The sequence below is a fragment of the Budorcas taxicolor genome, chromosome 1 (assembly GCF_023091745.1).
Source record: "Budorcas taxicolor isolate Tak-1 chromosome 1, Takin1.1, whole genome shotgun sequence".
Classification (NCBI taxonomy): domain Eukaryota; kingdom Metazoa; phylum Chordata; class Mammalia; order Artiodactyla; family Bovidae; genus Budorcas; species Budorcas taxicolor.
The window spans coordinates 141,164,136-141,190,835 of NC_068910.1; the positions used below are offsets into that span (position 1 = coordinate 141,164,136).

The window sequence follows — 26,700 nt, forward strand, 5'->3', positions numbered from 1 at the left end:
AACAGACGTATTGAAGCAAGAATACAAGCAGTAAAATCCTAGAGGATGAACCTGAGCTTTATGGTGTTAATGACATCAAGCCGACGATTTCACATGGTTCAGCTTAAGGTCATTCTCAGTTTAAGAATCACCACATGATTACAGGAGGCTTCTGATGCCCCCACCAGATAAGTTTAATTCAAATTTTCTTTAGAGATGTAGAAGACAGGCAGAAGGTGAATTGAAGAGATGGCAATCTGGAAACCGATAAATAACAGTAAAGATATACTCAGACCTTGAGGATCATGAGCCCTGCTTCTATAATGAAAAGAAGGCTGAAACTGTTTGAGAGAGAGCTCTAGAGAAGTATTATATTGGTAAGGAAAAAGAAATAGAGGTACTGAAACACTAGAATGCATAGCAGACAAAGGTCAACCAGAAAGCTACTGACAACCTGTTCCCAGGTATTTGCTGAGGTCCATGTATGGAATGTTACTAGATTATTAATTGTCAAAGATAATAAGGGGCTCAAAGAACATTTAGGCCAACTTTTTCATTTTGTAGGTTTACATACCAAAGCTGTGTTAGAACATAAACAATGGACACATGAGCTCCTTGGAAGTCTAAACCCCAGTCTAGAGTTCAATCCAATAAAATGAAATAGAAGGGGTGAAAGCCTCAGTGGATTTAAGAGGTAACAGGAGACTTTCAAGGTCACGTTGATTAATATGTGGGCTTTTTTTGTGATAAAGAAGTGCTTTTTCATGAAATCACATTGGCTAAACTTATCAAAATATAGTTATGGTTCTCCATCAGAGAACAGTTAACGTCCATTAGAGACAAAGAACATTCAAAAGCTGTGGGATTACCTATTCTTCTGTTATTGTTATGTCATCTAGCTCTACTATTATGGGCTAGGTTGTGTCCTCCACCCCAAATTCATATGTTGAAGTTGAGTACTTCAGAATGAGACTGTATTTGGAGACGGGTCTTGAAATTAAGTCAAAGCAAGTTGATATGGGTGGACCCTAATCCAATAAAACTGATGCTCTTAAAAGAAGAGAAGACTGGGACACAGAAGACATGGGGGGAAAAGATGCTAAGACCTGAAGAGAAGATGTCCCTCTACAAGCCCAGCAGAGATGAATGAAACAACCATGCTGGCACCTTGATCTGGGAATTCTAGCCTCTAGAACAATAAGAAGTCATATTTCCATTGTTTAAGCCACAAATCTGCAGTATTTTGTAATGGAAGCCTAGAAAAACCAATGTACTTATTAAATGGTAGGAAGCAATGTTTTAAAATATCCATAACCTAGATGGGAGTTTAAAAAACAAAGTAAAGCCTGAAAGCTGAAAGGGGACCTCAGGGAGTCAAAGAACTAAGCCTTAAAATGGTAAATTGTCAGAGGAACCTCAGTTTTTTCAAGATTTTTCTTCAGAGCAAAAACAATATTAATCTGTTGTAAAAGAAAAATTCATATACTATGAAGTAAAATGCAGAATCTACATGAACCTTCACAAGAAAAAAAAAGTGGGTTTGTAATAAATTTTGTAGTAATGGTAGAATGCTTTGGATTATATTCTTAGATTCCCAGAGATCTGGTGTTCATTTGCTTTATATGGAAATTTTGATGAAAAGTTTGAAAAGCATTGTTTTAAGTGCATTTGATGCTTCTCAAATATTCTTTCATCTATATGGCATGCTGAGGCTTTTGCTCAGTTGTGTCTGATTCTTTGTGACACCATGGACTATATAGTCCATGGAATTCTCAAAGCCAGAATACTAGAGTGGGTAGCTGTTCCCTTCTCTAGGGGATCTTCCCAACCCAGAGATTGAACCTAGGTCTCCTGCATTGCAGGCAGATTCTTTACTGCTGAGCCACCAAAGAAGCCCTCATTCTGTGCTAGGCACTTAAAACACTGCCAAGAATAACATACATGAACGGGTTCTACTGCCAGCCCTGTTCACTGTATAAGGAAACAGATACATCTCCAAGTGACTCAAAAGTGGAGGTAGATTCCAGTGTCAAGGAAACGGAACATATGAATAAACCTCCATCTCTAGACAACTCTGATGTATGTCTGGTTTGAAAAGGAGCCACCAATGGAGAATGTTCTCAGAAGCTCAACCTTTCTCTCTGCACATCTCTTTCAGCTAATCTCAGCTAAGCCAATGAGGTGAAGAGTAACTCTTTCTGGATAAATGCTTCCTTCTTCCCCTCCCCAGGTGTTTCTTCTACACCCATCATTTAGATAAGGGTTCAGGAACAGAAGCAAAAAGGGAAAGACACCACAAGGGTCAGGCTACCTTAGCATGCAGGTATAGTTTCCCGTGTCATTGAGAAGTGTGGGCCGGAACCAGAGCACGTCTTTCTCCTTACTAATGCGGTTCTCAGGGAGGCGGAAGTTAATTGGCTCCTCCAGGTCCCGGTCCTGCCTTGTCCAATACCAGATGAGAGTAAGGCCTGCTGAATGGGCTGTGCTGTAGTTATATTTCAAGAAGTGTTCAAAGAGTGGGCACTTGATACGAGCTGGTTCATCTTCATACACTTGGATCTGCCTCATGGTATCTAGTCCCCAGTCATCACAGCGTTCTGGAATAATCAAAAAGAAAAAAAAGGCAGCTGAATCATCTCACCTCTAAAGAACATACCTTCTCCTTAGGATACCCCCAACCTTTTTCGGGACCCTCTTCTCTGGCCATATTAATTGGCCTCTTTCTAATAAAAGCTTATAATAGCTGTGCTGTGAAGAGATGACTTCCTCTCATTCCTTCATCATCTTTTGACTATCTCTTGGATAACAATGTGATCTGATAGTTTGATCCTGTTGAACCCAACAAGGTATGAGGGAGACTCTCACCTGGACAAGAAATCATGTGCTTTTTCACTCTTCTGGGGACAAAGGCAATTCTAAGGATAAGATCATAACTGAAAAGAGAAGACTCCTAGTTCTCCCCTGGTCTCCAAATTTGGGGGCTAGATCTTCACTGTCCAATAGCAGTAAAATGCCTGCCACATATTTAAGTAAAATGCCTGCCATGTCATTTTAGATGTCTTGATTGCCACATTAAAGAAATAAAAAGAAGCAGGTAAAATTAATTTTTATATTTTATTAAACTTGATACATCTAAAACATTGCAAATATTAATATTTTATACTGACATTCTTTTTTATAATAAATCTTCAAAATTAAATATACTTTACACTTGTTGCACATATCAGACCGACTACAATACACAGGAACGCTTTCTAGTAAAAAGGAGATACATAGGGTAGAGCTTAGGCACCCTGCTGATAGCTACACCCTACAGAAGCAGAACTGTCAGACCTTTTCACAGCCGATCAAAGATGCAAGAGCAGGGCCAGCTTGCATCAGTAATAAATTAAAAGGGGTTTGTGATCATTTGTTAGGCAACATCTTGGGGGTAACAGATAGCTAATAAAACAACTAACAATGACTAATGTTGATAAAAGCAAAGAATTTGAAGATTTATGACTTGCAAAATGTTTTGTAAGTAAGTAATAAATCTCTAAATAAATAATAGATCTTCAGGAAATTTAACAAACTGACTTTTCTAAGACTCAACAAATTAGTACTGTTTACAACTGTAATGCTTCATTTAGAAACACCTTTTAAAATCCAATATACAAAAAAAAAAAAACACTGGAAAGACCAACATTTTGTTCACATTAAGACAAATTGATATTAACATATTTTAATTAAACATATATCATAACGTTCTTTAAATATATTTTCACCCACACTGAAAAGTTGTAGAATTAGGTCATTTAGTTTATAGGAAATTTTAACCACAGTTTTTTTTTTTTTCAGATAAATAAGTCAGATTGAATACATGCATCTAATTTCATCCATTAATGAAACTTCACTAAAACTAATTTTTCAAGACATTATCCCAAGTAATAGCAATGATAAGAGAAAAGACAATATCAATACCATAACGGACAAAATGGTGACCAGTTTGGCCCATTTAAATGAAAAGTCCTGAATGAGGAGAGGAAAGCTGGAGAACAAACCAATCTGCAAAGTAGACTGCAAAAAACATCAGGAGGAGAAACTGTCAGTATCAAGATAAGTAATCACTACTACCTTAACACCCAATATTTCAGGGCTCTCTTCCTAGGCATATTGTAAGATTGTACTTTTATGTCCTTCTGAAATAAGAGGATGCCATGTGACTCACTTTGGCCAAAATGATGTACCAAGTGTCACCTGTGCTGAGTGTTTTAAGAGCCAGAGTATGTTTCACTATGCTTCCTTTTCTTCTGCCTTAGCAAATAGGAAAACATAGACATTGAGACTCCTTTAGCTTATTTCCCTTGATATAGATGGCATATGGCAAAGCTTTACTATTTTAAGTCATAGAGAATTAGGATTGCTTATCACCAATATGAATCATCTATATTATCCTGGCAAATGCAACCACATACCTTAAAAATAAGCACATATATGAAATAGTAAAATAAGGAGAAGTGGATGAAGGCTATATCAAAAAGTGTCATTTTTTGTTCCAAGCCCACCATCCTAGCACTCAGTAACCTTTCTCACTGAGCTTCAAGGATTGGAACAGCCAGGAGAGTGTAAACAGACTTTACACTCCAGGGGGGAGAATGAATGAATCTTCTCTAGGAAACCTGACTACTTTCAGAGGAAAGATCTAACAATCTTACTAAGAGAGAATTTTTTTAAACAACTTGTACAGCCATATCATTTAACATTAAAAACTCAAGATTAACAAACCCCATACACACACTCAGAATTTCTAATCATCTTCCTAATGACTACTTTTTAAATACGAACAGCCCTAGGAGACATCTGAAAAAAATCTCAACTATTAACAGCAACACCCAAAGAAACATTGTAAAAAAAAATTTAATGAAACTAAAATTATTCAAGTAAAAGAAATCTTTGAAAACAAAACTATCATTAACATCCTCAGAGAGATAAGGAAACTTCTACATTCATCAAGCGAGAATAGGATGATACAACAGAGGAATATTCAGAGAAAAACAAAAAGCTCATTAAAATTAAACACATGATTGAAGAGAGGTAAATTTTAATAAATGGTTTCTTTGGAAGTTGAAATTGAGAATTTTCTAAAGACTAGAATACAAAGAAAAAATAAATTAAAAATAGACAAGAAAGCTAGAAACTAGTCCAGAAGTCTTAAGATCTCCTTAATAGAATCCCCAAAAGAAAAAAAAAAAAAAGAGAGAGAGAGAGAGAGAGAAAACTCTCAATTAAATAATTCAAAGCAAAACAAATCTCAGAACTAAAGTACATAACCTTCTAAATTAAAAAGAGCTGTCAATTGCTCCCTCACTGTGGATGAAAACAGACTTGCACCAAAAAAAATTTTTTTTTTAACTGAAAAAAGAAAAGATTATATAAACTACTGGCAAGTAAGAAAGAGAAAAAAAAATAGTCACATACTAGGAAGACTAGGAATCAGAATGGCTTTGCAACTCTCAAAAACAAGACGAGAAACTAGAAGATAATGACTCAGTGCATCTTACGGAAATGTTTTATCAAGGAGCTTATGTACACCTGTGGCAGATTCACGTTGATGTATGACAAAACCAATACAGTATTGTAAAGTAAAAATAAATAAATAAATAAAAATAAATATGATTGCACAGCTGTAAAAAAAAAAAATCTTGAACCTTAAACCCAACTAAAAAATTACATGTGAAAGTGACATTTTCAGACACATAAAGACTCAGTAATTTTTATTCCTATACTATTTTTCAAGAAGCTTCTGGGGAATGTGTGTCCAAAAAAAAAGAGAAAAAACAACAGAGGAAAAATGAGAGCAAGGAGTAGGGGGATCCAACTAAAGGGAGAGGGGAAGGGATTCCCAGGATAACAATGCAGAATATCCTAGGAAAGCAGCTATACATTAGGGTTTGGTGGTAAATCAGTATAGACAGAAGAAAAATGGAGATCCCCAATAAAGGAAAAAAACTGTAACTGATGGACCATCTGAGTAGATTATCACAGTGAACAATTATGCTGAAGGGCAATTGAAAAGTATAAAAATAGTTACCAAAAGATACTAACTAGGGATTTCTCTGGCGGTCCAATGGTTAAGACTCCCTATTTCCATTGCAGGGGTTGCAGGTTCAATCCCTGGTCAGAGAACTAAGATCCCACAAGATGAACTAAGATCCCACATAATTTAAACTGATCCCACATCCTTTTTTAAATTGTTATTTTGGCTAGGGACTTTTGCTTTGTTTTGTTTTAATGTGGACCATTTTAAAAGCCTTTATTGAACTTGTTACAATATTGCTTCTGTTTTATGTTTTGGATTTTTTGGCTGTGAGGCATGTGGGATCTTAGCCCCCACACCAGGGACCCAACCCACACCCAGTGCATTGGAAAGCAGAGTCTTAACCACTGGACTGCCGCAGAAGTCCCAGCCCTAAGAAGTCTTTATGACCCTGAACAATAATTAATAGTAAGACAGATAAGTGACAGGAGGATTTTTTTTTTTAAACAAGAGAATGCTAATTGTGAAAGGGAAATGGAAAAGGAGACATCAAAACCAGAAGGGTGTACTCAGGCAGACAAATAGAGAACAAAGTTTGAAATGGAATTTTGGTGTTCACTGGGGCACACTGTGGCAGAGACTGGGTAAATCTTCATTAGTTCTGTTTCTCTTCTTGGTCCGTATGAAACCTGCATATCCATGGCAATTGGGTTGGGACCATGTGACTTGGTTCTGGCCAGTGAGGGACCAGAAATACTGTACAGCTTGAAACTCCCAGCATAATCTTTGATGCTTTCCCTTTCCCTTCCATGGAGTCCTTGAATTTGTGAAAAGTGCAGCATGAAACATGGAAGGAGCCTGGATTCCTGCCATCAGTCAAAGCAGAGCTTCTCAGGAAAGCTTTGAAAGCTTCTCACTTTCAAAGAGTTAAACCAAATCTCTATCAATTAAGCCACTGAGATGTAAGACATTAATTTGTTATAGCAAATTGACTAATAAAGGAAGCCAGAATTTTTCTTTCATAATATAATAATAAATCAAGAGCAAACAGACTTATTTTTAAAACATGTTAAAGACCCTTACATACTAAACTTTAAACACAGGTTAACAAAAATTTCTGTTTTATTCACTGAATATCTTTTCAACCAAATTAAATGCAATACAGTGTCAAGGGGAAAAGACATCTTATATCTGCAATGTATCTCCCTTACAGAATATTTCATGGATCAAATGAGTATATCTATAGAGTGAATCAGACTCCTTTACAGTAGGGACCAAAAACCACACATATTAGTATCTGTAAGCATTAGTAAAAATGATATTAGTATTGAGTTTTTTCTTTGGGGCATTTACCCATTTGAAATTAGTTCTGTGAGTTCTTTAACTTTCCCTAGCCAGCCACCTGAGAGAACTTTGTCAGAGATTTTTAAATTATTCAATGAACAAATAAAAATAAAATCTATGACAACAGGCTGGAGTGTCATGCAATACCAAATTAATTATATGATTCACTGCAGGCACCAGGCAAAGAAGATACTGGGGAAATGTCTGTTATGCAAATAGATGTACCTCTAATAACAGCAAAGGGAATTTAACGAATTACTGGCACAGAGAATTACTTTTTTGTTTAAAATGTCCCTTCTCATCCAGTGTACTCCATAGTGGAAGTCCTCTTTAAGTTGGTCCCTTAACATGAGAGGACTATAAAGTCATCATTTCCCTCAGTCAAAGGATTTCTTAAAGCTGGGGCTTGGTGGCACAGAGGACTAATGGGAATGTGCAAAGCCAAGTCACTGGAAAATCAACCCACGCTCCTGACAGCAATTAGCATTTATATAGCAGGGTATACATTTTAACTAATTAATCTCACAACACCCTCTTGGGCTTTCATGCCCATTCCCACATTACATGCCAGGAAACGAAAGAAAGATTAATTGACTTACTTTTGCCTGAGTGGTAGCACAAATAAAAGCTGCCTGAACATAGCTCTGGGAGGCTTGTTCCAAAGCTATGTTCACACATACAAAGCAAGATATTTCCCACAGGAAAGCTACTCATATATTTGTATTTATTAAATATTTACTGGAAGCCTGCAGTGCTGGGTGCTACAGTAAAGAGAATGTAAATTTAAGAAATCAAGAAGCTCAAGTACAGGAGGAAAAAAAAAGGTGGGGGGGGTTTAAATATTGGAAGAACTAAAGTGGAATTAATGTCTACATGTAATTATTTGCCCCGTGCCACTTACAACCTTGGACACAATGCTTCCCCCTCAGATCCATGTGTCATATGCCTATTGTATAGTGCTATATGGAATGCTGAGGTCTAGAGATATGTAAAGAGCTCAGTACATATTAGCTGGATCTGCATGATAAATCTGAGTGGGTCTTTGTCCAGCAAGAGGTTAATAATCTTGGAAAGAGAAAGACATAGACACAAAATTAATTAAAAGAAAATACTTGGTAGAATAAATGAACCAACTGTTAAAACAGGCCTCTAAGCAGAACTCTTGAGAGTCCCTTGGACTGCAAGGAGATCCAACCAGTCCATTCTGAAGGAGATCAACCCTGGGATTTCTTTGGAAGGAATGATGCTAAAGCTAAAACTCCAGTACTTTGGCCTCCTCATGCGAAGAGTTGACTCATTGGAAAAGATTCTGATGCTGGGAGGGATTGGGGGCAGGAGGAGAAGGGGATGACAGAAGATGAGATGGCTGGATGGCATCACCGACATGATGGACGTGAGTCTGAGTGAACTCCGGGAGCTGGTGATGGACAGGGAGGCCTGGCGTGCTGCGATTCATGGGGTCGCAAAGAGTCAGACACAACTGAGCAACTGAACTGAACTGAACTGAACTGAAGCAGGACAGTAGTCATTATATTAGTATAGTCTAGTAGTGTAGTGAAGTATAGTGTCATATAGTGTAGTGTAGTATAGTATAGTATCGTATATACACGGTGCAGGTAGAAAGAACAATCCTGAGATTGAGTTCAGATGAGAACCAGGCCCTTTTAACATCCCATCTTAGAATGCGACATAGATGAAGTCACCTCAAAAACTCCGATAGGAGTTTTAGTAGCCTGTTCTAGTAGTCCTATGTCTGAGGGCAGAGACAGTCTAATGGAAGGCTGGTTTTACAACCATCTTGGTAATTTTGAATAGTTTTGTTTTTCTAGTAGTATGCTTGTCTCCTCATGAAATATTACCCTGGTACTGTGATCCAGAGAGAATCTAAGGGGTGAGCAAGCTGGTTAGGCTGGGAAGCGACGCTGAATGAGTGGCATGAAGACAAGAAGTAAATCAACAAATTAAGTGTGGGCAAGTCTCTGAGGTAAGATAGAGAAGTGTCAGAACCAAAACCCTTAGCAGGAGCCCTGAGAGAGAATACAGGCACAGAGCATTAACACTGGGGTTAACAAACATGATTCGGAAGCAGGCTTTAATACCCACTGACTGTATCAACTCAATTAAAAATAACTACTGAGCAACCCATCCTGTGTGTGTGTGTCACTTCAGTCATGCCTGACTCTGTGACCGTATGTACTGTAGCCCGTCAGGCTCCGGATTCTCCAGGCAAGAATGCTGGAGTAGATTGTTATGCCCTCCTTCAGGGAATCTTCCTGACCCAGGGATGGAACTGGAGTCTCATGTCCCCTGCATTGGCAGGCAGCTTCTTTACCACTAGCACCACCTAAGCCAAGTACTGAAGCAGGTACTTAGAATTCATTGGTGAATGAAATAAAGGTCTCACAGAGTACACCTTCTCACATAGGGAGACTGACAATAAAAATGGTAAGAAAAGCATAGAGTACGTTGGAAAGTAATAAGCCAATGAAGCAAAGAAAAACACTGAATCTCATAAGAGGGATCAAGAATGAGGGAGTTGGGGAAAGGAGAGTCAGAAGTATGAAATTTTAAAAAAAAGATAGGCAGGGTAAGTCATTCAATTATAATGAACCTCAGTTTCCACATCCAAAACATGAAGATTATAATAGTACTGAGTACTTAAGAAAAACAGAGTGAGGCGGGGATGAAAAGTACTATAGAAACTATAAAGCTCTATGCATGTACCAGCTGCAATTCTTATGTAGACTGCCATTCTCGACGTGACCTGTGGAAAATGATTCTCTCCAGGTCTGTGGTAGAAACTGTTAAACATGCCTCATTCACCATGTCCCTGCACCCTTCTTTTTTTTAGCGTTTGGGGATTTCCACTTTCATGTACAGCCATCCAGAATAAAGGCTACCTTTTCCAGCTTCACTCTCACCTGGACAGAGTCAGGGGACTAAGTTCTGGCCAATGGAATATGTGTGAAATCGTCATGTGGGAGATTTCAGAAAGTTGCCTTGAGAAACACTGACATACTGGATGTCCCCTGGGCTTTGCTACCGTCATACTTCTTCCCTCTTGCTGCTGGAAACATCAAAGTGACAGCTGACACTGCCTTATTGACCCTAAGAATAAAGGCCACGCCCTGAAGATAGAGGAAGGAAGGTAAAAGTGGGAGGAGATGGGGCCTTGAATGAAGTATGGAGCTGCTTTATCAAACCTGAATATTCTACCTCTAGATTTTACATAAGAAATACGTATCTTTTAATATTCTTGCTACTAGAAGTGTGGTCCATGACCACTATCTCATTAGCACCCCTTGGGAATTTGTCAGAATTACAGACTTCCAGGCCCCACTTACACTCACTATATCAGAATCTATAGTTCAGCAAGATCCCTAGGTGATTTCTATGGAACTACTAATTTATTTTGAATCTTCTTATTCACAGCTAATCATTATCCTAATTGATAACAATGTCCTATTTCATCTCTTATAATAAGTAGGTTGTCAAACTATTTCTGAGGTTGTATCCACCCTGTGAGTCTATGACTCCGATTAACATTTACATTTAAAAATATATTCTCTTTTGTTCCTCAGTGGGGGGAAAAAATATTTAAACCATCTAGATTTTTTTTTTATCAGTATCATATTATAAACCACCAGTTTTCAAAAAATAAAATCTATAAACTACATTTCCTAGAGCATGAGTTAAGTGAAAAAAAAAGATGATTAAAATTTAGATAATTTTTATTCAGAGCAGAGCTACTCAAAGGTCTAGAAAATGTTGCTGAAATTTAATAGTTGTCAACTAAGCCATCACAAGGAGAGAGACAAGTTCCTGATGGGGGAGGAAAGCTGGAGAGGCTGTGAGCACCCATCAGACATCTCAGGATGCTTGTACTGTTCAATAATATTCAGCTAATAACTGGCAGATGGCTTTCCTGGACCAGATAATTAGACATACCTTACTCCCACCAAAGAAGGGAGTTTTCTTGATTGAGTAATTTGGGAAAAAAAAGAACTAGCTCCAAGAGGATAAGATTTGCCAGATAAGAAAAGAATGCCAAATTCAGAAAGTGGGTTGGGGGAGGGTAAGGATCCACAAGTTATAGCTTCAGTTTTGCAGTTTAGAGTTTGCTGCTAGAAAAAAGTATTATTCCAGATAGTATATAAGTCTTCCTTGACACACTGAGCACTTATCTTTACACTGACCTAAAGGCTGCTATTTTATATCAATTAGAAGTGGTAGTCCTTACAATTAAAACAACAACAAAAAAGTAGAGAAAATCATTACCAGGCAAACATGAAAATAAAAATAAGAAGTGAAAAAGGACAGTGAAATCTCACAATTGGTTGAAAACAACCAAACCAGAGATGTTTAGATCTAAAACATACACCAAAATAGGTGATACTTACAGTTACAAAATCAAACCATCTGAAGGATCACAGAGTTACGATCTTTCTAAGTCTAATGATTGTTCTCTGAACAGTTTGGTTTTTATTCAATACCTGCCATGTGGCTGTTTCTCTCTCAGTCTGTGAACATGAGTGTCACTTTCTACAGAGCTTTCCTTGTGACAGAGGACTTGAGAAAAAACCCTGGTGCTCTAGAAATGTTTACAGTTCTCAGGTTTAGAGGATCTGCTGAAGGTCTCCAGGCTCACTCTTGGTCTCCATCAAGTCATCCCCCAACTGGTGTTTGGAGCATCAACAAAGAGACCCTTCATCATCATGAGTTAATGTCCAAGAAAGGCCCATGGCTGCCCTTCCTGCTGCTGTGTATAATAAGGAGGAATATGGAATAGCATTATCTAACAGCCGCCTAGAAAAGGCTCTGCTTCTCTCATCAAAGTGGCAGCAGGGGTGAGCAGGCTAAAAAATGGATTGTGGGTGTGCTGCCTCTTTACCATGGTTCCATTATTTTCTTTAAAAAAAAAAAAAATCGCTGTAATGAGCATCCTCATGTGGCTGAAGGGAGTGATTTTCTTTGCAGGGCTGTTGTGACAATAAATAAACTGGCTTATGTCAAGTGTGACACAGAGCACTAGGGAAACTCTAAGCAGTCATTAGCTGGTTTTTATGTTTTTTCCCCAAGCAATTTTTTCTAATCCATGATTAAGATGTAAATATCCAATTACTATTCACATAAAATAAGCAGCCTTCGCTCTCTTTATTTTCATTATTACTCAATATTTGCTTGGATCCTATGAGTTCTAGGGGATATAAACAAATGTAGCAAAAAGCAAGGTCTTTGCTTTTAAATTTCCATTCAAGAAGTAGGCCCTCAGTATTGGAAGTAAAGGCATTTTGGACATCATCATAGAATCCCAAAACACATGGGTCTTAGATTTGGTTGTAGCCTTCCATTCCAGCAGAATATCTGGTAATATCCTCATTTCACAGATGAGGTGAATGAAGTTAAGAGAAGATAAAAGACATACCTGAGAGATGGGCTAATTCTATATGATAGAGGTGGGGAAGGAACAAACAGATCTCATATCCTGACATGGTTTTCCCTGTAGAGCCTCTGCATGTGCTTTCTCAGTCATTTCTGACTCTGCAACACCATGGACTGTAGCCTGCCAGATTCCTCCATCCATGGCATTCTTCAGGCAACAATACTGGAGTGGGTTGCCATTTCCTTTTCCTGGGGATCTTTCTTACCCAGGGATCGAACTCAGTCTCCTGAATCTCCTGCATTGGTAGGTGAATTCTTCACCACTGAGCCACCTGTGGAGTCTCTGGAGCCTGTCAATTCCAGTTTGAATCCTTATTTTGCTACATGCTAGCCACGGGGGCATGTGCAAGTAAAGTAAATATTCTTATGTGCCAAAGAAGGCTGGTTTTAAGACTAAACAGACAATCCTTTTTAATGTGTTCAACAGAGAGATCTTCAGTAGTCCTCACTGTTCTTAATATTATATTCCTCTCTTTCTTGATTCCAAACAGAGTATGGATAATTTCAAACTAAATATAGCCCAACAAATATTGTTAACATTTAACCTATGGGGACTTCCCTCTAACATGGTGTTTGAGAGTGTTAGACTACAAGGGAGTTTCTGAAACATCTAGAACAACCCTCCCATTTTACATATGAAGTAGCTAAGCCCAGAGAGCTAACTTGATGAATGACTCAGAGCTCACGGGCAAGCACAGAAACTTTTTTTCAAGGCAAGTGTCATGTTCTTTCTACTCCATCATTCTGGTGAAATACAGATCTGTGCAAACATTCCCAGTTGGTATTAGCAATGTAAATAGTACAATAACATATTCTCCTAGAAAACAGGTTGAAATGGGTAAGAAAGCCAATCCAGGAAGACTGAAACAGAAAAGAGTAATAGTGAAGCGCAGGAGGGAACTCTACATGTGTTCTGAATAATAAAGCCACCCAATTCCCCCTCTCATTTTACAGATGACATATGGGTCTTATCGCTGAGGCTGATATTAAAACAAGTGACAGCCCTGCCCATAGCTGTGGCACTTGGAAAGAAAGATTTCATACCACAGCTTCCTCATATGTAATAACACATGAAGCAAAATATGAAGCTAATGAAAGTTCCTACCTCGTGGACCAAATAAAAGTTCCTACCTCATGGAACTACTGACAGGGGTAAGAAAAGATCACATATGAAAATACCACATGCTTGGATGCCTGGTAACTCAACAAATTTTAGCTAAAATTATTTCACAGATGAGGGAAATAAAAACTGGAAAGATAGCAGGGAAAAATAACATGCATTTGTTTTCAAGCTTTTATTGCATTTTACCAGAGTCAGGAAAGAAAATTCAAAATTAAGAGTTGAGTCTTAAAATGTAGAAAGCAGGCTAAGCATAAACCTACTTCCTAATTAACAATGATAGCCAAGCGATCAATTTTCCCTGTGATGGAAATGCAAAGCCCTCCATATACTCAATTGGTCTCTATAGCCTCCCTCCTCGTGTCTTATATCCCATTTGGAGGTTCAGGGAGGCGTGCTCAGTGCAAAGTACATCAGAGGCCTTCAATTTTTAATTAAAAGCTATATGATTCCCATGCCTCAAGATGGGCAATCATATTTTATAAACAACTAAAAAGCTAAAGGAAAAAAAAAGAGAGAGAGAGCATCTTGTGAGCTTTGCCAGCGATCTCCCCATAAATTCTCAGGAAATTGCCTGAAGTAAAAGGGTGTTTGAGATCTTCATCACCTGCCAGAGGAAGAGACATGGGTTACAATACTCCCAGTTTATTTAAGAGAGGTATCACCTATAAAATGCAAGTGCAGTCTCATTCAATTTTAATAATGTGTCAAGCATGTAGATTTTTCTTGAAAGCTGGTAGTGACAGGCAGAAAACAAAAGATTCTGAGAGAAAATCAGGTGAAGCAAGCAACAAAGTCGAGCATTAAGGCTCTGGGAAATGTCTAGGTGTGAATGATGATGGAGGGTACAGGAAGAATTCATAAGGTACAGGTTTCCGAGTGACTGGGCTTCCAGTGGTTCCTCATCTAGAGAACAGTGTCAGCTTCCAAAGGGAGGAGCAGGGTCTTGGAAAGATAAATGCCAATACTAAATCATGGTCCAAGTTTCTGAATGTTTAAGACACTTCTAACTCACTGTGCTTTGAAGATTACAAATCATTCTGTTCCAGGACATGTCATACTGACTAGACTCTGGGACCAGACGGGTGAAGGAATGCCTGAAAAAAAGACTGAATTAGGAGCAGAGGCTGGATGGAATCTTCCAGATTCCTAGTTATCTGCCCCATGTCATGCATGACTTCTGCCTATAAAATCAATTACAAAAGATAATTTATACCACACTTCCATCAACTTTTGTGTTTCTTTACTCCTGGTATATCAAAGTTTGAACTTTTATGCTTATATTTATGCTCAGCTTCTTGACTCACTGAAGGGTTTCGAACATTTGTCTCATATATTCATTGCCAAAAAGAAAGCAGAAAACACAAACCAACTTTTCTAAACTCCAGAGCTCTTGAAACATAGGAAGCAAAACAGAAGAATAAACTTTTAATATAGGAAGCAAAAGCAAACACTCCAAAGAAACCAAATGCAGAACTTTTTAGCTAATAACCCTATTGTCAGCCCTCTTTCACACAGTACACACATTTTCCATTGACACTCATGAAGGGCTGTATGCCAATGTTCTGCCACTGAAAAAAAGCAAATAATTATGATAAAGAAGAAAAATGAAAACAAGAGAAATAGGTGCAAGATCAAGAAAAGGGTCTGCAGTCATACCAAGAAGGCTTTCGAGAGCACACAACTTTGAATGCCATTGTATATATCTCTGTTTTGTGTTTCTGTGTGTCCACTCAAGGTATATATCCCAAGGCAAAATTATTAAGACCAGGACACTCTTTGGGTAATTTCCATCTCTCAATGCTGTGGCTCCCGGCCTTGTGGAGAAAGTGACAACAGAGGTGGTAGCTTAGAAACTCTGTAATGACCTATATGGGAAAAGAATTTTAAAAAGAGTTCAGTTCAGTTCAGTTGCTCAGTCGTGTCTGACTCTGCAACCCCATGGACTGCAGCACACCAGGCTTCCCTGTCCAGCACCAACTCTTGGAGCTTGCTCAGACTCATGTCCATCGAGTCAGTGATGCCATCCAACCATCTCATCCTATGTCATCCCCTTCTCCCCCACCTTCAATCTTTGCCAGTATCAGGGTCTTTTCAAATGAGTCAGTTCTTCACATCATGTGACCAAAGTACTGGAGTTGTGGCTTCACCATCAGTCCTTCCAATGAATAATTAGGGCTGATTTCCTTTATAATTGACTGGTTTGATCTCTTTGCAGTCCAAGGGACTCTCAAGAGTCTTCTCCAACACCACAGCTCAAAAGCATCAATTCTTTGGTGCTCAGCTTTCTTTAATAGTCCAACTCTCACATCCATATATGACCACTGGAAAAACCATAGCTTTGACTAGATGGACCTTTTTTGGCAAAGTAATGTCTCTGCTTTTCAATATGGTGTCTAGGTTTGTCATAGCTTTTCTTTCAAGGAGTAAGTGTCTCTTAATTTCATGGCTGCAGTCACCATCTACAGTGATTTTGGAGCCCCCCCAAAATAAAGTCTCTCACTGTTTCCATTGTATCCCCATCTATTTGTCATGAAGTGATGGGACCAGATGCCATGATCTTCATTTTCTGAAAGTTGAGTTTTAAGCCAACTTTTCACTCTCGTCTTTCACTTTAACCAAGAGGCTCTTTAGTTCTTCTTCACTTTCTGCCATAAGGGTGATGTCATCTGCATTTCTGAGGTTATTGATAATTCTCCCGGCAATCTTGATTCCAGCTTGTGCTTCATGCAGCCCACCATTTTGCATGATGTACTCTGAATATAAGTTAAATAAGCAAGGTGACAATATACAGCCTTGACATACTCCTTTCCTGATTTGGAACCAGTCTGTTGTTCTATATCCAGTTCTAACTGTTGCTTCTTAACCTGCATACAGATTCCTCAGGAGGTATTCCCATCTCTTTCAGAATTTTCCACAGTTTGTTGAGCTCCACACAGTCAAAGGCTTTGGCATAGTCAATAAAGCAGCAGCAGATGTTTTTTTTTTTCTGCAACTCTCTTGCTTTTTTGATGACCCAATGGATGTTGGCAGTTTGTTCTCTGATTCCTCTGCCTTTTCTAAAACCAGCTTGAACATCTGGAAGTTCACGGTCCATGTATTGTTGAAGCCTGGCTTGGAGGATTTTGAGCATTATTTTGATAGCGTCTGAGATGAGTGCAATTGTGTGGTAGTTTGAACATTCTCTGGCATTGCCTTTCTTTGGGATCTCCTGACTCAGGGATCGAACCCATGTCTCCCGTGTCTCCTGCATTACAGGCAGATTTTTTTTACCATTGAGCCACCAGGGAAGTCTTATAATAAACTGCTGAGCCTTTTCTTTGAATATACAAATTCACTTTCAGACATATCTTTAAACTTCCTTGCCATTAAATATAGTTCCTGAGGTACATCTAATAGTATTCTTTATAGGGAATAACAATATAGGGTCAGCAGACCTGATTTCTTGCACTAACTCTGCCGGTGACAACACCATTGCTATAATAATTACCACTATGGCCACCTAGTATTGAATATTTTCTATATGCCAAGTATTAAGTGCTTTGCATTTATTATCTCTTTTAATTCTCATAACAACTCTTTCAGATGATTTTATTATTGTCCCTATTTAACAAGTGAGGAATGAGAGCCTTAGTAAATAAAAGAGTACTTGCAGGATTACATGGCATGAAATTAATTAAAAAAGGAGGCCATCAGACTGAGGTGGTTGTAATGTCTTGGAAGCCTACCTAAGCAATACAAAACCTAAGCTTGGGATACTTCAAGGTAAAGAAAGTCAAAATCTAAGGACGATCAGCCACAAAGAGCCAACTGATCTTTTTCAACTAATGTAACCACTTAAGTTATGGCCAAGCAAATAAATTCCTTGTCTTGCTGCCACCTCTTCTCTATAGAAGTCTTGCCCCAGTTGCCCTATGTGAAGTGTTCCTAACCACATCCAGTTTGGCACTGCCCAATCTGAACTGATTTTTGTTCAAATAAACTCTTAAAATTTTTAATATGCCTGAATTTATCTTTTAACAATAGCAGGTAAGTGAGAGAAGAATTCTACCTCAGATCTGCCTTTTTCCAGAGTCTAAAATTTAATCATGACTGTGGCCAAATAGCTTCTCTTCTCTTGAATTTTGTTTTCTCATGGATACTACAAAGATGTAAAACCAGATGATCTCTAACCCTTTCCATCTCTGTAACGTGATGGGTTTATCGAGTGTTTTCTAGCTTGAATCTTAAAAATGTAAAATCAAGCCTGTTTTTCAGGGATATGGGCGGGAGTGGGTGGGCACTTGTTAATAGAAAACTAACCAAACTGAGTGAGTCTCTTTACTGAGGAGAATAAAATCAGTGATTAGCAGTTTCCAGTGTCAGCAGGCACATGTCATAGCCCAGAGCAGTGGGGAGATCACACCTGTCTGAATCAGAGTGCCATCATGTAGTCTTGTTTCCAGTGGACACTTCGAAGCTATCTTCATGCTCAACTTTCTCTCAAACACCCACTTTTAAAAAGCAGAGGATCAGAAAAGTCAGCTCGTCCTCGAAGGCAGCTCCCTCGGGCATTGACTGCCTCTGTCTTATTAAGTATAGTCAGGCATGACTCAGCTCCTCTGTCAACTGTCTGGGAAGGAGAACATTTCATGCTGGTAGAAAATCACCTTAAGCAGAACAATGAAAGGCATTTAAGGTACACAGTTAAAACTGGGTTGCTTATTACTCAAAACCAAATCACCCTTTTCTTATTCTAGACAGTAAAGCATAATCACAGCCAGTAGAGATACAGACTGCATTTGCTTAGGACACATTGGATCATGTTGTCACCTCCAGTTACAACTACCAGCCACTCAAACACCTCTTCTGTCTGGGTCACAAAGCAAAGGGAACTGTGGGTTATGCCATGTCTTTCAATCAATAAACCCTCAGTGAGAACCTACTACATACAATAGTTTCTAATCGGCTCTGATGGAGGGATAAAGACAAAGGGAATACAATGTCTGCCCTCTAAGGTCTCACAGTCTCAAGAAGGTAGACAGGCAAATAATTAATTTAAATGCAAAGCAAAATAAAGTAAATGCTAAAAAGAAAAAAGATGCACCATGTCATTAGAGGGCAGAAGGAGCTCTTCATTCCGACTGTAGGGGAGGATGGAGAGTTCAATGAAGCCTTCACAAAAGAGACAGCATCTGATTTAAGCCTGAAACATGAATAAAATGTGCACTGACAGAAACAAAGGGAGGAGTCCAGGCTGGTGGAACATTGTAAGTAAAGGCAGAGAAGGCAAGGGAGACATGACTAGACTATAAATCAGCTAGGACTGGGTTATAGGGTGTGGGATGACTTAGTTAAGCATGAGGGTGGGAGATTAGGTTTATACAGGGTAAGAAACTGACTTAGGAGTGACACATATTAATTATGACTATGGTCGAGATGAAGACTGGATTGGGAAATACGTTTGCTCGCTGGGGTTGTTTCATGGCTCACGCACACACATGTGCGTCTCCAGATATGTCAAGAATGGAATGTCTTTTGTTTTGTTTAGTCACTAAGTCATGTGCAACTCTTTGCAACCCTATGGCCTGTAGCCTGCCAGGCTCCTTTGTCTATGGGGCTTTTCAAAAAAGAATACTGGACCAGGTTGCCATTCCCTTCTCCAGGGGATCTTTCCGATCTAGGGATCAAACCTGCATCTCCTGCATTGAAGGTGGATTCTTTACCACTGAGCCACCAGGGAAGTTATCCATTTGCTATTTCTGTGTTTACTTACACAAACCACAAATAATGACAAAAGAAGCAATTACAGTAACGGGTGGGAATGGTGGAGAGGGCTGACAGAATGTGGTCCACTGGTGAAGGGAATGGCAAACCACTTCAGTATTCTTGCCTTGAGAACCCCATGAACAGTATGAAAAGGCAAAATGATAGGATACTGAAAGAGGAACTCCCCAGGTCAGTAGGTGCCCAATATGCTACTGGAGATCAGTGGAGAAATAACTTCTGAAAGAATGAAGGGATGGAGCCAAAGCAAAAACAATACCCAGTTGTGGATGTGACTGGTGATAGAAGCAAGATCAGATGCTGTAAAGAGCAATATGGCATAGGAACCTGGAATGTCAGGTCCATGAATCAAGGCAAATTGGAAGTGGTCAAACAGGAGATGACAAGAGTGAACGACGACATTCTAGGAATCGGCGAACTAAAATGGACTGGAATGGGTGAATTTAACTCAGATGGCCATTATATCTACTATTGCAGGCAGGAATCCCTTAGAAGAAATGGAGTAGCCATCATGGTCAACAAAAGAGTCCGAAATGCAGTACTTGGATGCAACCTCAAAAACGAAAGAATGATCTCTGTTTGTTTCCAAGGCAAACCATTCAATATCACAGTAAACCAACTCTATGCCCTGACCAGTCATGCTGAACAAGCTGAAGTTGAACGGTACTATGAAGAGCTACAAGCCTTTTAGAACTAACACCCAAAAAAGATGTTCTTTTAATTATAGGGAACTGGATTGTAAAAGTAGGAAGTCAAGAAACACCTGGAGTAACAGGCACATTTGGCCTTGGAGTACAGAATGAAGCAGGGAAAAGACTAAAAGGGTTTTGTCAAGAAAATGCACTGGTCATAGCAAACACCCTCTTCCAACAACACAAGAGAAGACTCTACACATGGACATCAACAGATGGTCAACACCGAAATCAGATTGATTATATTCTTGGCAGCCAAAGATGGAGAAGCTCTACAGAGTCAACAAAAACAAGACCAGGAGCTGACTGTGGCTCAGATCATGAACTCCTTATTGCCAAATTCAGACTTAAATGGAAGAAAGTAGAGAAAACTGCTAGACCATTCAGGTATGACCTAAATCAAATCCCTTATGATTATACAGTGGAAGTGAGAAATAGATTTAAGGGACTAGATCTGATAGATAGAGTGCCTGATGAACTATGGGTGGAGGTTTGTGACATTGTACAGGAGACAGGGATCAAGACCATCCCCATGGAAAAGAAATGCAAAAAAGCAAAATGGCTGTCTGAGGAGGCCTTACAAATAGCTGGGAAAAGAAGAGAAGTGAAAAGCAAAGGAGAAAAGATATAAGCATCTGAATGCAGAGTTCCAAAGAATAGCAAGAAGAGATAAGAAAGCCTTCCTCAGAAATAGAGGAAAACAACAGAATAGGAAAGACTAGAGATCTTTTCAAGAAAATTAGAGATACCAAGGGAACATTTCATGCAAAGATGGGCTCGACAAAGGACAGAAAAGGTATGGACCTAACAGAAGCAGTAGATATTAAGAAGAGATGGCAAGAATACACAGAAGAACTATATAAAAAAGATCTTCATGACCAAGATAATGACGATGGTGATTATCACTCACCTAGAGCCAGACATCCTGGAATGTGAAGTCAAGTAGGCCTTAGGAAGCATCACTATGAACAAAGCTAGTGGAGGTGATGGAATTCCAGTTGAGCTATTTCAAATCCTGTAAGATGATGCTGTGAAAGTGCTGCACTCAATATGCCAGCAAATTTGGAAAACTCAGCAGTGGCCACAGGACTGGAAAAGGTCAGTTTTCATTCCAATCCCAAAGAAAGGCAATGCCAAAGAATGCTCAAACTACCACACAATTGGACTCATCTCACTCACTAGTAAAGTAATGTTCAAAATTCTCCAAGCCACACTTCAGCAATACGTGAACCGTGAACTTCCAGATGTTCAAGCTGGTTTTAGAAAAGGCAGAGGAACCAGAGATCAAATTGCCAACATCCGCTGGATCATCAAAAAAGCAAGAGAGTTCCAGAAAAACATCTATTTCTGCTTTATTGACTATGCCAAAGCCTTTGACTGTGTGGATCACAATAAACTGTGGAAAATTCTTCAAGAGATGGGAATATCAGACAACCTGCCCTGCCTCTTGAGAAATCTGTATGCAGGTCAGGAAGCAACAGTTAGAACTGGACATGGAACAACAAGCTGGTTCCAAATAGAAAAAGGTGTACCTCAAGGCTGTATACTGTCACCTTGCTTATAATGGCACCCCACTCCAGTACTCCTGCCTGGGAAATCCCATGGGTGGAGGAGCCTGGTAGGCTGCAGTCCATGGGGTCGTGAAGAGTCAGACACGACTGAGCGACTTCACTTTCACTTTTCACTTTCATGCATTGCAGAAGGAAATGGCAACCCACTCCAGTGTTCTTGCCTGTAGAATCCCAGGGACGGGGGAGCCTGGTGGGCTACTGTCTGTGGGGTCGCACAGAGTCGGACATGACTGAAGTGACTTAGCAGCAGCAGAGTATATCATGAGAAACACTGTGCTGGAAGAAACACAAGCTGGAATCAAGATTGCCTGGAGAAATATCAATAACCTCAGATATGCAGATGACACCACCCTTATGGCAGAAAGTGAAGAGGAACTCAAAAGCCTCTTGATGAAAGTACAAGAGGAGAGTGAAAAAGTTGGCTTAAAGCTCAACATTCAGAAAACAAAGATCATGGCATCTGGTCCCATCACTTCATGGGAAATAAATGGAGAAACAGTGGAAACAGTGTCAGACTTTATTTTTTGGGGCTCCAAAATCACTGCAGATGGTGACTGCAGCCATGGAATTAAAAGAAACTTACTCCTTGGAAGAATAGTTATGAGCAAACTAGACAGCATATTCAAAAGCAGAGACATTACTTTGCCGACTAAAGTCCGTCTAGTCAAGGCTATGGTTTTTCCAGTGGTCATGTATGGATATGAGAGTTGGACTGTGAAGAAAGCTGAGTGGCGAAGAATTGATGCTTTTGAACTGTGGTGTTGGAGAAGACTCTTGAGAGTCCCTTGGACTGCAAGGAGATCCAACCCGTCCATTCTGAAGGAGATTAGCCCTGGGATTTTTTTGGAGGGAATGACGGATGCTAAAGCTGAAACTCCAGTACTTTGGCCACCTCATGTGAAGAGCTGACTCATTGGAACAGACTCTGATGCTGGGAGGGATTGAGGGAAGGAGGAGAAAGGGACGACCTAGGATGAGATGGCTGGATGGCATCACTGACTTGATGGACGTGAGTCTGAGTGAACTGAGGGAGTTGGTGATGGACAGGAGGCCTGGCGTGCTGCGATTCATGGGGTTGCAAAGAGGCAGACACGACTGAGCAACTGAACTGAACTGGGCTCAGGGACGGTGGACAATGAAGCTAGTCTCCTCTGAGGTGGTCCTCTTGCTCCATAATTGTTGGATTCGAGAACTATGATTTATCAAGATGAGAAAGACAAACTATGATTTGTCAAGATGAGAAAGACATTGCCCAGTGCCTGTGCTTTTTCCACCCCAACTCCCAATATTATCCTCACTGATCATACATGAAGCAGCCACTTTACTATAATTTCTGGAACTTAATTATCCAATACCTATATTCTATACACCTGAAACTAATGCAATGTACAAGTCAACTATATTTCAATAATTTATTCTTTTTAATGGTTGAGTTGTTTAAAGTCAAAATTGACCCAAATAATTCCAGCCTCTTGATTAGAGATTTGGCTCTATCCGTAATGTTTGGCAGGGGGCAAGAGTTCGGTGATGGACCCACTCTGCAGGGCCTTTTCTTATCCATCTCCAAGTAGTCAAATCACAGGAATCCTAAAGTCCTAACCTGGACACAACTCCTCTAGACACAACTGGCTACTCTCATTTTGAAGTCATTTCTCTCACTTCAAAACCACAATAGCAGTTTCTCTGGACCTCACTTATGACATCAACCAATGTAAAATCATTAAGATTATGATAGACCCCCTGCTAGATTGTGAACCCAACTGTGAGGGTTTAGATCCTTATCACCCCACACAGTGTCAGCACACTGCAAAAACAGAGATCAAGAACAGCATAGAGATAAAAAGCTATGCTTCCTCAGAACTTCTTAATATGCATAGCATGCTTTCCCACCCAAAATAATTCATAGCTGAGGTAAAGAATGAACTGTTAGGCATTTCCTACATCTGTTCATTCATTCACTGAGTATTTACTGAGCACCCAATAACTGCAAAGTCTACTGCGAGGCACTAAAGATACAATGGTAAACAAAACTGTGTCTGTCCCCATGGAGATTTCCTTTGAGAAAAGGTGATAGATATTAAATAACTAAATCACTAGATACTTAAACAAGTAATTATACAATTAATAATTTAGTTGCTGTATGAATGGATACCATGAAAAAAATGCAGGGTAATATGAAAAAGTATATGACAGGGATCTTAACTGAGCCTGAATGTTTGGAGGAGAGGGAAGGCTGTGTGCTGAAGACCTACCTGCCTTTTGAGCTGACTGGTGTAAAACGAAGAGGTGAGGGGTGAAGTTTAGAAGAGAGTGTGTCAAGCCTTAAGAAGAAAGGAAACACATCTGAAAGAATCTCAGGAAGCTTCATTGCCAGGATCAAGACAGTCAAATACAACAAGATATAGGTAACAGGTAGACACGAGAACACACAGGGGCAATATGTAAGGAACTGAAAGTTTATATTAATAATAATAGGAAATACTTCCAGGATTTTCATCAGAGGAGAGGAGATACAGAGGAGATTTTCACTAGAGGAGATACAGGATTTAATTTGCCATTTTAAAAAGATAGTGCTGGTTGTCATGTGAAGAACGGACTGCAGGGAGTCAGAATGGAGGAGCAACAGTCAGTGACAAAGCTACTGTAGAAAAGGCCAAGAATGAAATAGTGTGCCTTGGACTGGAATGATAGTTAAGACGAAGAGAAGTGGACAGAGCTGCATAAAAGAACTGAGATAGGCTGAAGAGAAGTGCAGAGTAAGAAAGGCAACTCAGTTCAGAGGCTCTTGGACCTCAACCTCACAGTTCCAATTATGGGATCCCAGAGAGCTGGAATCAGAAGCAACCCAACAGTTTTACAGATGATGAAACACAGATTTAGAAAAGTTAAGGAATTTGCCTACGGTCACCCAGGAAAGTAGCAACAGAGCTGAACCATAGTATCAAATCTTTTACATTTTTTGCCCTTTTTGTCATTTATACATTTTAGAGTTTAAATTCAATCTCTTTCTTTATTCTTCATTTTTAAAGCAAACACAGTAACATGTCATACATGGGTCATGGTGCATAAGAGAAACCCCAAGACACTTACACATAAAACACAGGAGACTGTAAGATAGCAATGAGATAAAAACAGGACCTATTTGTTCACCAGTTCAGCTCAGTTGTTCAGTCACTCAGTCATGTCCGACTCTTTGTGACCCCATGAACCACAGCACGCCAGGCCTCCCTGTCCATCACGAACTCCTGGAGTCCACCCAAACTCATGTTCATTGAGTCGGTGATGCCATTCAACTTCATCCTCTGTTGTCCCCTTCTCCTCCTGCCCTCAATCTTTCCCAGCATCAGGGTCTGTTCAAATGATTCAGCTCTGCAGATCAGGTGGCCAAATTATTGGAGTTTCAGCTTCAACATCAGTCCTTCCAATGAACACCCAGGACTGATCTCCTTCAGGATGGACTGATTGGATCTCCCTGCAGTCCAAGGGACTCTCAAGAGTCTTCTCCAACACCACAGTTCAAAAGCATCAGTTCTTCAGCTCTCAGCTTTCTATATAGTCAAACTCTCACATCCATACATGACTACTGGAAAATTTGTTCACCACTGTATCCTAAAGCTTAGCAAATGCCAGGTTCATTAAATTGTCTTAATAAAATACTGCTTAATGAATGGATATACTTGCTTTTGCCACTATATTGAGAAATACAACTGAAAAATAATACAAATTACAAATAGTTTACAGTCATCAAAGCCAAAGTAAATGGCCGAGAATCATAGGACCATAGGCTTGTTTTCAAGCAACTGGTTTTGAAGAGTAGGCAACTACAGGCATTTTAATTTTTAGAAAATTTGTAAATAAACAAATATCTGGAGCAAACGAAATTCTTTCTTGACAAGAGTTTACCTGCATATGAAAATGTGGATTCTTATGGGTAAACAGCCACCTTCAAGTGCAAAAATCTCAGTCCTACTCTCATAATATATGAAGGAAAATCAGTAGTATTTACCCATATGCCAAGTGCATGGTGTCAGTTTTCAAGTTTATTCAAGTGAGTATCTGCTTACATACTTGCTTTTGCTAATTACAGGAAAACTTTGAAGTGTATTAACTCACTGAATCTCCAGAACAACTCTGCAAGGTAGGTAGGGCCAATATGATCATCTTCATTTTATAAAGACAGAGAGTCACATGGAGACAAGATGTGACTTGAGTCCAGGATACTTTTTCTCTGCATTACATACAGTGAGTTATTCAGGACTTTTTCCGAACCCCCATAGCACTAAGATTTAAGTTTACTACACTAATAAAAAATAAAATGCTCAAATGTTCCTCTCCTAGATCACAGATTAGGGGGGGTGTGTCTTGGAAAGACCTCTGAATTCACTGTGATCTCTTCTTTTTTGACGTGTTTTACTTAAAGGAACCATTCTAGAAAGTGCTATGGTATCTATCATACACAACGTGAAATTTATCTGCTACTGTATACTTCAAAAGACATTTACAATAGAACAGTGACTTCCAAAAGTAGTTTGGAAGTCTTTTTCAAAACTTTACACATAGAGTTCCAATGAGTGAAAGTGAAAGTCACTCACTTATGCCCAACTCTTTGCAACCTCATGAACTGCAGTTCTCCAGGCTTCTTTGTCCATGGGATCTCCCAGGCAAGAATACTGGGGCGGGTTGCCATTTCCTTCCCCCGGGGATCTTTCCAACCCAGGAATTGAACCTGGGTCTCCTGCATTGCAGAGTTCCCATATGATCCAGCAATTC

General features: G+C 39.4%; 1 protein-coding gene across 1 annotated transcript in view; it reads right to left on the reverse strand.

The window, feature by feature from the left end:
- Window positions 1-26,700, reverse strand: part of IL1RAP (interleukin 1 receptor accessory protein) — a 97,294-nt gene that overhangs the window by 49,889 nt on the left and 20,705 nt on the right. Inside the window, exon 2 of the mRNA XM_052646552.1 lies at window positions 2,291-2,576. Within this exon, the coding sequence (XP_052502512.1) occupies window positions 2,291-2,576 (286 nt within the window). The remainder of the gene's footprint in view (window positions 1-2,290; window positions 2,577-26,700) is intronic.